Raw genomic sequence first — 13,658 nt, 5'->3', positions numbered from 1 at the left:
AAATTACTAGAAATACAACATAGTGATTTATGTGATTTGAATAGAACAACATCTATAGGAGGAAAAAAAATATTTCATCACTTTCATTGATGATTACTTAGAATTTTGCAATGTATTTTTAATGCATTCATGAAGCTCTAGATAAGTTTAAAACTTATAAAAATGAAGTAAAATTGTAATATAATAATATAATTAAATCTAGAGAATCAAAAGAGAAGGTGAATTCTATGATCCAAATTATTTTAAATCTATTGGTATAGTTCACCAAGTAACAAAACCATATAGTCTTCAACCAAATGGTATGGCTAAATGTAAAAATAAGGTACTAACTAAAATGGTTAATGTAATGTTATCCTACTTCGGTTTATGATAAGGTTTTTGTGGTGAGGTATTAATGACAAGCCGTATTCAACAGAGAATTCCAAATAAAAGGAACAAACTAATCTCATATGAACTATGGAAGAAAAGAAAACCCAACTTCAGTTATCTTAAGGTAGGGATGTAGGACAATTGTTTGGATTTGTGGACCTAAATGAAAGATGGTAGGAAAAAGGAGACTAAAATGTATATTCATTGGTTATGCTCAAAATAGTAAGGCATATAAAGTCATAATCATTGAATATAAAGTCATAATCATTGAATCAAATGCTTCAATACCTATAAATACGTAATTGATTTAAGAGATGCCTTATTTGATGAATATAGATTCAAATCAATTGCTCATCCCAAGGATAATGCTCTAAATTGTTCAAATCAACTAGTAAAAGATGCCTCCTTAATTGAAGATGAAAAACTAATACCTAAAGAAAGTAAAGGAGCAAGAAAAGTTAAAACTTTTGGCTCATATTAGTTGAAGGAAAAAGAGAAACAATAATTGTTTTAATGTGGAAGCAAATTCTAGGGCATTTGATGAGGCAATGAAATATCAAGACATAGCCTTTTGGAAATAATCTATAAATGATTAAATGTATTCAATTATGGATAATAATTCTTGGATCTTAATGGATTTACCTCTGGATTGCTAACTAATTTTGTGTTAAGTGAATTTTCAAAAAAAAGAAGAAGTAGAAAAAACTATAGACAAGTACAAAGCTAGACTAATTGTTAAGGGATTTACACAAAAGCATTGAATCAAGAATTGCTACAAGAAGAATGCTTATGGCATTACTCTCAATATATAAATTAGAAAGTCACCAAATGGATGTAAAAATAGTATTCTTAAATGGTGAACGAGATAGGGAGGTGTAAATGAAAAAGCTTGAAGGATTTGTGATTGAGGGGCAAGAAAAGAAAGTGCGTAAATAAAAAAGTCTTTATATGAACTTAAACAAGCTCTTAAGTAATGGCATCAAAATTTGATGAAATTTTTCTAGAAAATAAGTACATAATTAATGAATCTGATAAATATGTCTATAGTAAATTTGAAAATAGTAAAAGTGTCATCATATGCTTATATGTATATGATATGTTAGTCTTTGGTATGGTTTTAAAACAAGTTGAAGGTAAAGTTTTTTGTCTAGCAACTTTGTTATGAAAGACAAGGGTGTTGCAAATGTAATTTTGTGAATAAGGATAATAAGAGAAAAAAAAAAAAAAAAATCTTATCCCAATCTTACTATATTAAAAATATCTTAAAAAAATTCAACCATTTTGATAATGCAATGACTGCAACACCTTAAGATCCCAATTTGAAGCTAATATCAAATAAGGGCATGCCAATTGCACAATTAAAAATGCAAAAGTAATTGGTTGTTATACAAGTAACTTAAGTAACTTGCATTAGAATGACATTTCTAGAATATTAAAGTATTTAAAGAAAATAATATATTAAGGCATAGTTTCTAATAGTGAACCTTTGGTTTTATAATGATACACCAATGCAAGTTGGATAACCAACATGGAGAATCATTTATTCACAAATGGATGGATATTCATGATTGGTGGGATGCTATATTTTGGGGATATAAGAAACAAACATGTATAACTAATTCTACTATGATTTCGAAATTTGAAACATTGGCATCAGTTAGTAAAGATGCAGAATGGTTGAGAAATCTATTATATGAAATTTTTTTATGACCAAAATTGATGTCACCAATATCAATACATTGTGATAGAGAAATTACACTATCAAAGACTTGTAGCCAAGTTTACAGTGAAAAGTCAAGACATATTGGTTCAAGACAAAGTTATATCTAACAAATATTTAAAGAAGAGGTGATCACCATAGACTTTGTCAAGTCAAGTGAAAACTTAGTTGATCCATTGACAAAAGGACTTTCAAGAGAAATGATATCTAAAACTTCTAAAGGGATTCAAGTCCACTAAATAAGTCACATATGATGAAACTTTAATTTAACGCTTGATTAACCATTAAGTTTTGAGTTTTAATGAGTTAATGCACATCATTTGAATTTTCTTGCAAGTACTTAAATTTCATATACATCCAAGGTTAGAAAGTACTTGGAATTGTATGTACAAGGAGAAGTTGAGTTATAACTTTTAATGAAACTATAACATTTATTAAATTTTGACATTTTGTAGTTGCATCTAATTAGTGCATTTATGGAAGGAGGAAAAAAAAAGAAGGAAAACATGAAGAGAAGAAAAATAAAAGATAAATTAAAAAAAGTTGTTCCCTATGTCCTAATTAAATTGTTAAGTTGAATTTTTTTATCAAAATTTCCTAACTTTGATCTCTATTATTTTAAATATTTTTAATTAATTAAATTTTACAAAACATATATTTAGAACCCACTTCATTCAAAGTTTTAAAATATATTTTTGTCATAATTTTATCAATAATAAATATTAAATAATAGAATGTCAAAATTAAAAATTTGACCAATAAAAGTCAAGATGTGACAATTTTATTGGGACGGAGAAGGAAAAAAAAGAGTTGAAATCTCCATTTTTGAAAATGTATTGCATGGATGGATTGTGTTTTGTTATTTTTTCTATCCTTTTTCTATATAATGGGTAAAAAAAAATGAAATTGATGGTCGAATTTAATGGTAGAAGAAACCCTTTAAACAATGCCTGCGGCCCAACTTTTATCATTTCTTTTATGTTGGGTTATTCCTTTATTGAGCTTCTTGACATATCATAACTATATATAAAAGGGATTTCCAAGTTAGCACTATCCACACCATTCACGAAGGCTTCCAATTGTGTCATTTGTAATTATTTGACCGGTTGTCTCCAAGGAGGACAGTAGGGGATTTTAATCGATTATCAAGGGTTATTTTGTCTAAACAAAAATAATAAAGAATAGGAGAGAAGGAATGGGAAAAGAAAGGAGAGGGAATATGACTGAAAGTGAAGGAGGCTATCAATGAAGAGAGGAGGGTGGGCGCAAGATGATGGTGGCTCACGGGTGAGAAAGCAAAAGCAGAAGGACAAGATGAACGGATGGGAAGAAATAAAAAGCGAGAAAAGGAGAAAGAAAGGTTCGCTGACCTGATCTCCTAATGCTACTCCATTTTGGCTGCTGCATCGGGCTGCCTCCAGTCATCGTTGTATCAATGCAAGAGTTTGATCTTTTCTTTCATCGGTCAAACAACATTTGTTGAACGAAAATGGAAGGAAGAAGAAAAATTTAAAAAAAAAAAGAGAAAATAAAAGAAGAAGAAAAATAACAAAAATAATAAAATAATAAAAGAAAAGCTAAAGAGAAAAGAAAAGGAATAAAAACTAATTAAAAATATTAATATTTTCTTAAAAAAATAGTACTAAAATTAATAATGTAAATGTTGTTATAATTATGATTGTAATTATATCAATAGAAAAAAGAAAATAAATATAAAAAATTATGTTGATAAAATTAATTAAAGATTAACAATATAACATCATTTTTAAATTTAAAGAAAAAATAAAGATGAAAAACAAATAGAAACTAATGAGAGAAATAGAAAAAATAAGGGATAAAGCAATTCAACAATTAATCATATACAAATAATATAAAATTAATATTTTTGGTACTAACAAATAATATAAAAAAGGAAAATAAAATAAAACAAAAATAATTATAGTTGAATTTTTTTTTTGTTAAACAAATAAGTGATATGGCGAAAATGTTTAGTATAATATTGATGTATCATTTTATTACTTTAATTTAATTTTTTTCATATGATCACCTTTCATGTTGCTAAATATTCTCTACAAAAAAGTTAGTATAATTTAAACATAGCAGCATGATACTTGTGTCACGGGTCGAGACTTAAGCTTCGAATCCGTGCGGCTCCGGGACTCGGGCATTCACCCTTCCGGCGTCCCAGATCAGCCTTCTGTCACGGTTCACACCCTTGTGAGGTATTGTCCGCTCTGGCCCCCATGGCCTCACGGTTTTGTCCTACAAAAGGCGTCTCACAAGGTGGAGATGGTGTGAACCCTTTTATACCCCAGGGACCTTCCTATTATGTTCGATGTGGGATTCAGGACTCCCCCTTAGGTTCGTGACATTCTCCCGCACCCAACCTCGTAACGCCCTCGTCACGGAGGCCGGCCACCCTGCCTACCTCCCTCGAGGCGCTCGGCGTGGATCGAACGGTTTAGGGCTGGCTCTGATACCACTTGTCACGGGTCGAGACTTAAGCTCCGAACCCGCGCGGCTCCGGGACCCGGGCATTCACCCTTCCGGCGTCCCAGATCAGCCTTCTGCCACGGTTCACACTCTTGTGAGGTATTGTCCGCTCTGGCCCCCCTGACCTCACGGTTTTGTCCTACAAAAGGCGCCTCACAAGGCGGAGATGGTGTGAACCCTTTTATACCCCAGGGACCTTTCTATTATGTTCGATGTGGGATTCAGGACTCCCCCTTAGGTCCGTGACACTTGCACTTCGTTATGATCTCATAAATTATCAAGAAAATATCTAAATGAATGGAATGCAATTAAATAATTGATCAAGTGTAATATGTAAAATTATAACAAAATAAAAAATTTAATGAAAAGAAACTCTCAAACCAACTAGGAGAGAGAAACAATACGAATCATATTTGAGTTTGATATCAAAAAGCAAATCTACTAGTAATGCATACGAAGATATCTTTCTATCATATCTTCTAACTTAATTCTCTCCCACAAATCATAAAATCCTTTAACAAAAAGAGAGAGAGACTAAGGGACTTATCTTTAATCACATAGTTGGTCAATTTAAACTCTACCTTTAAAAAAAAAAAAAGTAAGAATAAAACAGAAATTGGGAGAGTAAAGCTTAAAAAAGATATCAAAATTTTTAAGCATAAATGCAACCATTCTATTTATTGATTTCAACGGGACATATAATTTTCAAATCTACGGATCCCATCCACACTTTTGTTTTCTTCTAATAACATTTCAGTATAGTTCGAATGTAATTCACGCATAATTTAAAAGAAAAATAAAAAAAACAACAATACTATTAATTACAACTAATATTATCAATAACATCATAATATAAATTATAAAACTATATTGGAACTAATTAATAAAAAATGTACACTTCTTTCGGTTGTTCAATAATAACTTTATTGCCAAAATATGTAATCTACAAAGAGAAAACATTTTAATACAAGTAATACATAAAAACAAAACAACATAATATTTAACGTGCACACGTACAAACAAATTTCCACATAGCATTTAAACACACATACATATTTAAAAAATATATACATTTTTCATTACTATAAATCATGATTATCCTAAAAAATTAAAAAAAAATAAAAATAGAATAGATTCAACATTTACATTTGTTGCCAACTTATTCATATTTCATTAAATTAAATTACAAGAATGATTTGTGTTACATTATTATTTTTGTGGCCTTTTTAATTTATGAGGTTTAAATAGTTTTGTTTTAGGGTACAAACAAGAGCATTAAGACTCGAACCTAAAATTTCTATCAAAATATCATCCCACATATATCATTTAAGTCCAAGTTGCAATGTGTAAATAGTTTATGCTTGTATACCCTTTTCCTGTTCCTGAGATGTAGTTTTTGCCCTTTTTTTTTTTTTTTTTGTGAATCAACAACAAAAAAAAAAAAAACAAACAACAGTTTCAGAAAACATAAAAGTAAAATTGAGCCAAAAAGAGACGGGAAGATAATTAGATACCTATACCTACTTTCAATTGAAAGACAATCTCATTCAAATTCTACTTTGTTCATGTGCCTATATACACACACAGGGAAGATAACGAGAGAGACAGAGAGAGAGAGAGAGAGAGAGAGAGAGAGAGAGCATATCTATTCCTCAAGTTAAATCACCAAATTGATGAACCCCGAGCTAAGATCAACTGTTTCATGTAATTACTATTAAAAAATGACATCTTAATATGTTTAGAATTCGAATATTAACATATTATCTTATCTTCAAGTCGTGACTTTTTGTTTAAGAAAAAAAAATACCAAATTGATACAATTGAATCAAGTGAAGCATACCCAACTTGCCATTAAAAAAAAAAAGAAAAATAATATTTACCAGGCAAGTTTTAGCAGAATGGCAAATTAATCTGCTATCTTCTAAGAAGCATTCAAGAGCTAATATAGTATGCTTGAATTAAATATGCGCGAAGTGCAAGACATACTTAATGCAAATTAAATGGAGAGATCTTTAGCACACTCACCTTATAATCAAAGAGGACGGTGATGAAAGGCTTGAGAGTAAATAGAGTAAGGATAGAAACGGATTGAGACGGATTTTCACTCAATCCGATTCTGATGTTTTATCTATACTTTAATTTAATATTAAAATATTATTTTTATATTTAACTAGTATATTTATAAATCGTAATCAATTCAATCTTAATTTAAAATTAATTTAATAATATTAATTTAATATAATATTCATAACATAGTAATTTTAATAAAATTATATCTTAATTATACATAAATATAGTATTTTTATTAAATTAATATCTTAAATTAAAATATTAAATAATAATTTTATAAATATAATACATATATATAAATTAATTAAATAAATAAATTATATATATATATATATATGGTCGGAGCAATGTTACCTAAAACACAAATCCGACTTTAGAGAAAAAAACCTGACTCACCCTAACTTTCAATAAAAAAAATTTTTAATTTTAGCAGATTAAAATGAATTAAAACTCGTCGAATTATTTTACTATCATGCTCTCGGCGCACGCTCTTTGATGGGTTGACTGCCGCTCTGTTTCTGTCTATCAGTTTTCTAACTGGCCTTTCCCTACCGGAAAAAGTATTCCTCTCTTTTTTTTGTTTTTTTATTTTTCTCTCTTTCCGTTAATCTAAATAACATCATCATCATAGCATTAATTTTGAAGGCTTGGTATAAGATCTTCACAACTTGTTTGTCAAGAAGCAAGAAAGATAAAAACTAAAGAAAAAGATGATGCTTCAATATTCCCTTTAAGTTATTAGAGTTGTATTTACATAATTAAGTTGTAAATCAAAACTTGAAATTACCAATACCAAAAATCTTCAGATGCAATTAGTAAGTAAATCGAAAGAGGGAGGCAGAGAACGTTTGGTTCATGCAGCCAGTCCTTTCTCTTATCACAAGTTAGCGCCTCCTTTGTACCAAAAAAGAAAGGAATGCAGAGTGATGACTCATTGTGAGTCTCCATTATGTGCCAGCCCAATAAATGTGAATGGACGGAAGGGTAACAATGCATCTGATTGAAGACTCAAGATTCAAATTCTAACGGAGTAAACATCGAGGTTTTATGTGAAAATGCAAGTTCAGGTTTCTCTTTGTTAGTTAAACAAACACCGGTTCCGAAGAGAGACAAAAAAACCATTAAAAAGAACAAGAAGTTGATGCATATCATTGCCACTTCTTAATGCTCTCTCGATACAGCAAACTTCATACTTTCTGAGCTTTTGAATCCACATTTAGAGAGAGCATGCTACAAAAAGCAAGAGCTAACAAAGAGAACGAAATAGGGATCCTAAGACAAAAGAGTCTACAGATGGGGAAACTACATCAGATAACTTGAATAGAAACCCTCATAATTTACATTTCTAACTAGGAAGAGGAGGAACTAGGACGAGAACTGACCTTCTTCAGAAGTCCCTTAATCTCGCTCTCTAGTTTTGCTTTCATCTCTGGAGAAAGATTATCCCCCGACTTCTCTAGCATTGAAGTCATCATCTCCAGGTTCTGCCTTATGAAGTCAATGGGAGGTGCATCACTGAGGGGAGGCATCAAACCAGAGAGCTTTGCCGGAGTCCTGAATCCCTCCATGTGTTGAGTAGTTAGAATAGGGTCATTCTGAAGATGATAATTCATAAGGGTTGCACCAAAAGGATTGCTCATCTCTAAACTCTGCAACGCTTTTCCAGCATCTTCACTCCTCATAAAAACAACTTGGGCACTGCTAGAATCTTTCAACATCTGAAGCTCTGATTCCTTCAAGGGTCCAAACCTGCAAAATGTCGCAACCAAAACTTCTTTTGAAGGCATGGAAGCACCAGGGGTGAACGTCAAGAGAAGAGTGGTCCCAAGGGGTTTTCCACTTGCCCCTGCTCTATTATAATTTACAGTTACATTTGGCATGCTTAAACTAGCCTCTCCTTTCCTCCTCCTCCTCTTCCGCACAGGTTTCACTGCAGGTATAACAGTGTTTGCCTCCTGCAAATCCTTTTCCAATGTGATGGGTTCAGTACTAGTTCTATTTAGATCTGGTATGGCTGCAGTGAGCATAAGGTTTGGATTGCCAGATGGCACCTTTGGCTTCCTTCCTCTCTTCTTCTGACCTGGCTTACTATCAGATGCAAATGAACCCATGTCTGGTCTTGTAGGAGTCACATTGATTCCACTAGAATCAGGCAGACCAACATTCAACCCTACCCCGTTACTTTGTTCAGGAATTGTTTTAACGGAATATGGGCCTGTCACTTGGAAATCTAACAACATCGAACTGGAGCTTCCCTTATTTCCATTTTCAACAAATAAGCTTGGTGTTATGTTAGTCTTTAAATGATCTGAAGCAGCTCTTTTCCTCTTTCTCTTTCTTGGCTCAGAAGCAATATGGCTCACTTGTAAATCTTCAGCCAATTGGATGGGTATAGCACCATTTTCATTTAAATCTGGTATGTTAGTAGCTTGTGTAGTCTGCTGACCAGCAAGAGTTTGTTTCCCATTAGGTGCTTGAGAGGCCATTGCTTGGAATGCTTTCACTGATAAGTTACACGTATCAAAGTTTATATTCACATCTGACAGGCGAGAAAGAGATTTAATGTTTGATGTCCTGGAGTTTGTAAGCTTCTTTTTCTTTGGAATTTTATTCCCAGGATAAGTAAGGGGTGAGGAAATAGGCTTCATTTCATATGGATCATTCCCTGACAAGCAAGGATCACTAGCTGTAGCCTCTTTCTGATTAACCATATTCTTGCAGTACATCTCATAAATGGATTCATCATGGTATGTTGAAATTCTGAATCTGGAAAAGAACCACTCACTCAGACCAAAGTTTTTACTTTCAGTTGGGAACAGGCAATCAACAGCTACAAAATGTAGTTCAGAAAGCAGTTCTGCAGAAGATGTATTGCTGAGCTCTGGATAAGCAGTTACATCATTCCCCCTTATGAATTTCCTATACCATTTTTTCTGGAACCTCTTTGCACTTTTTTTGACAACTGAAGGAGACCCTATAAATTCATTCACCCCCTCATGAGAATCTTCCGGAGTTATAGGATCTTCGGTTTCATTTAAACCTTTACTTTCCCAATTAACATAGGGATACGACAAGTACTTGCTCTTCCTTCGTTCTCTCAACACAAAGCCCATTTCACTTTTTAACTCAGTGTTATCGGTGCCATTTTCTACAGAAGAAACACATATGCCCTGATCAGGCCCTTCAAATTGAGTGCTGCGATTCCTCACTTCAGAATAATTTTTCCTCATTCTATTCCTTGAAGTAGAAGCCAGTTTGCTTGAGACAACACCTTCTCCAGCAACAATGTCTCCACAGTTCTCCGGCAAAGCTCCCCATCTCTCTCCCGAGATCTTGGCCAAAACTCCATTCTGATTGAGCAGTGACATCTCATTCTTTGTTACATCAGATTGTTCCAGCAAGAACTTATATGAGATGCTGTTTTCTTCAGCTAAACCAGCATTGGTATCTCTTCCACCCATTGGACTGCTGCCAGCATTCTCTGCATCATATGTCATTCCCCAAAGTTGATGCATGGGCAATTGGCAATGTCCTATGGAACGATAAAAGGCCAACAAGTAGTTCTGCATGACAGTAAACTCAAGCATACAAGGCTTTGAAACAATCTGTGCAAGATTTTTGAGTTGACAAAGAAACTTTGCAGGCTCAAAATGAGCAACAGAAAACTCACCCAGTTCACCAAATTTGCACTCCGGCATGGAAGCTCCTTCCTTGGTTGCGGTATCACTACCTAGGAGCTTATTTTCTTTCAGAACACAAGAACAAGTAATCTCCGATTTCAGGTGCTTTCCAAAATCATCCACAGCCTTCTCAACTGCACCAAGAAAGCTTCTAGCTTTATTCTGTCCAGTCATCTGTTCAAAGTTCACATGGAAAGGCTTTAACTGTGATGGACAGCACCAAGCAATATGGCTACTCCCAAAGTACCCAACCAGCCAGCAGTTTATCTGGTCACCTTCTGAAGCATACTCTGGTGCGTCTGAAGGATCAAAGATCTTTCCTGGCCACCAAGTCTGACTTTTGGTTCTAACCCAAACAATATCACCCACATGAAGCTTATGTTCCTGCTCATCAATTATCAACTCCTCCTTATTTATCATTAACCCAGTACTGTCAACTTCATTTAAAGTACCTGAAAAGTCCACATAAAGCGATATGTTATCTCCGGAAACTTGTATCCTCTTGAATGAATCAACTCCATTAATCCCCCAACAATCATCTTCCTTTGTTCCCTCATCCCTAACAGGTTCTACAACCACATTGTCCTCATTTCCACTATTTACTATTACTTCCAATCTCTCATCAGATCCAGCTGTTGCAACACCCATTTGATTCTCTTTCTTTTCATCAACTCCATCATCCACTAAACGACCTTCTTCAGTCTCAACAACACTAATATCACTCTCTTTTTCATCCATGGCTAAGCTATCCCCTCCAACAGCATTACCATTTTCTTGAACCTGAACATCCAAAATGGAGCCTAACCCATTACGACTTTCACTCAAAGTGAGCAAGTCAGGGGTCAAAGAAGCTTCTTCTAAGAGTTCTAAATCTGGGTTTTTTGCTTCTAGGGTTTCTGGGGTTTTAGGGTTCTCCATTATCACTATTTTTTAAGCATCTGATAAACAAAACAAAGTCAAAATTAGAAAAAAAAAAATCAAAGCTTTATTCTAACGCCATTCATTCAAATAAAACTACTAATATATATTAAAGATAAAAAAAAAAAAAGGAAAAAGAAAACCCACCAGTGAAGAAAGAGAAGATCTGAGCATTCACACTATGAGCTGAGTCAATATGGTTCACTTAGACGAGTTGAAAAGAAGGCTTGGCTTGTTTTTTCGGGGGTGAGTATTGAAGAGAGATTTTCAAGGAAAAAAAAAAGGAAGAAAGAAAAGAGAAAGGGGAAGTACGTGCTGTGAGAGTGAATAATAGGTCAAATTAACCTAAACAAATAGAGAAAAAGAAAGGGTTCTGATTTTAAAGCTTTTTTTTTTTTACCCCTTTTTTTTTTACTCTTAAAATTTTTTTTTTTTAAATTAAAGCTAGAGGATCCACATTTCCATGTTTCATTAATACACAACGTTGAGCGCAACATGAACAGTAAAGAGCTCGGTTTAGTGTCAGTCAATGTCAAGATTGAATTCAACTTTTTCTTTCTTCTTAAAATTGAAAAATAAAGAGAAAATTCATACGTATTATTTATTTGCTATTATTTATTTCAAATAATATTTATTAAAATAAGTAGTTAAAGTTTTTTTTTTAAATTAAATAAGTAGTTAAAGTTATTTTAAACATTCTTGTTATTATTATCTTATTTAAGAATGTAGATATTTACTTGAAATAGAAAATTAGGTGTCATTAATTTATAAATTAAAATCAAAATTATGTTTGTATGTATCAAAAATTTTTTAATGAAAAATCAAAATTTGAGTTTCTAATGTTAAAATATACATTAATTGATATGATCATAATCATAATCAAATCAAATTGGATTAATCTTTTAAAAATTTTGCCTAATATAAATCTTCAAGTTATTGATATGTTTTTGTTAAGTATTTATTAGAATTAATACTAAAAATTTTACTTTCAATAATAATAATTTTTTATTAAAAATAATAATTTTCTTTTATTAGATCAATCGATAGGATTAATTAAATCTAGAACTAAAAACCTATTGATTCAACCTTCAACTCAAATTTAAAAATATTGATGTGTAATTAATTTTGGTTTCAACTTACTCAAAAATAAATTTTTATTATGATAATTACTCAAAATTTGATTTGTTTACAATAGTCCATTATAATAAATATATAAGATAATATTTATTTAAAAATTTTAATATATATAAATTAAAATTTATTTTGAACTTCAATCGTATTTGTTACATCTAAACCTAAATATCATCTACAACTTTGACTAAAAATAATAACTCCAAAGAGATGTCAACATTAGAAGTGTGTACGGATCTGGTAGAGCTAAGTTGAGCCAAGCTTAGTTAACACTTCTAAAGACTTTTCTAAGCCCTGATTCGTCAACGTAAGCCCATTTAATCCCATTTAATTTATTGTTAAAAATATTCTTAAAATATATTTAAATTAATTTTTAAATAATAAAATGTTTCACGAGCCACACTTGATTTTAAAATCCTTAAAGTGTGATTTTATTCAAATTTACAAATTTGTAAACTTTGACAGATCATTCAATTCTTGTTCAGACATAGTTAGCATGAATTCTAATATTTTTAACTTTTTTTTTAATTACTGTTAATGAAAATTAGTCTAAAAAAGCTTTTATTTGCACCTCATTCTATTTATATCTCAAATGCAAAATTTAAACAAATATTTTACTCATTACACTCATTTATCCATTTTAGGCAATATTCATGATTTCACTCTAGCTCCAGTTCATCGGCGGATTGCATACGAGGTTTCCATATGAGGCCTTTACAAGTTTTTAGTCCAGTCCTAATAAAATCCCTTCTCCTTTCTCTTCTAGTTTGAAACTGAAATCTTTTAGCCGCTTGTGGAGGCCTAACTCTATGGCAAAGCATGGGCGGTAGATAAATAGATAAGTAAGAGTTGGCTTAATTTTACCATCTCGTAAACAAGGCTACAGCTTCTCTAAACTTCGAAATGCGCCCAGAGGAACACCTTTGGCACCAACATTTGCTCATCTTACACTTAATCCACCGCTTTACCTCAATTGTTTTCTCTTAACATTCAAATTCACTTTCAGAATATTTGGTGCTTACCATACCTCCTCGAATCTAGTCAACCTAATCTCATCTATAAGTGATTTATCCTCTTAAAGAGGAAAAGGAGTAAAGCAACTATGTCACCTACAATCACATGTAAAAAAGGATCAAATATCTCTTCACCCGAGGCGTGAAGAGCAAGTTAACTATAGTATTCCCACCATCCAGTACAATAAAACATGAAGAATTTCAACAATTAAGAATGATACCCTTAGCCTAATCAAGTTGTGAGGTAATGCACCCACCACCTCA

General features: G+C 32.2%; 1 protein-coding gene across 1 annotated transcript; it reads right to left on the bottom strand.

The window, feature by feature from the left end:
• Positions 1–7,773: 7,773 nt before the first annotated feature.
• Positions 7,774–11,601, bottom strand: LOC111296584 (Serine/Threonine-kinase ATM). The gene is made up of 2 exons (XM_022890965.2): positions 11,398–11,601; positions 7,774–11,270 (listed from the first exon to the last, which is right to left on the bottom strand). Exon 2 carries the CDS (start codon positions 11,248–11,250, stop codon positions 8,002–8,004), a length of 3,249 nt encoding a protein of 1,082 aa, XP_022746700.2. The 5' UTR covers positions 11,251–11,270; positions 11,398–11,601; the 3' UTR covers positions 7,774–8,001.
• Positions 11,602–13,658: the final 2,057 nt, after the last annotated feature.

The sequence above is a fragment of the Durio zibethinus genome, chromosome 12, assembly GCF_047325235.1.
Source record: "Durio zibethinus cultivar Kanyao isolate XHJ-2024 chromosome 12, ASM4732523v1, whole genome shotgun sequence".
In the NCBI taxonomy this organism is placed as follows: domain Eukaryota; kingdom Viridiplantae; phylum Streptophyta; class Magnoliopsida; order Malvales; family Malvaceae; genus Durio; species Durio zibethinus.
The sequence above is the reverse complement of the archived record's forward strand: the minus strand, read 5'-3'. Positions and strand labels throughout refer to the sequence as shown.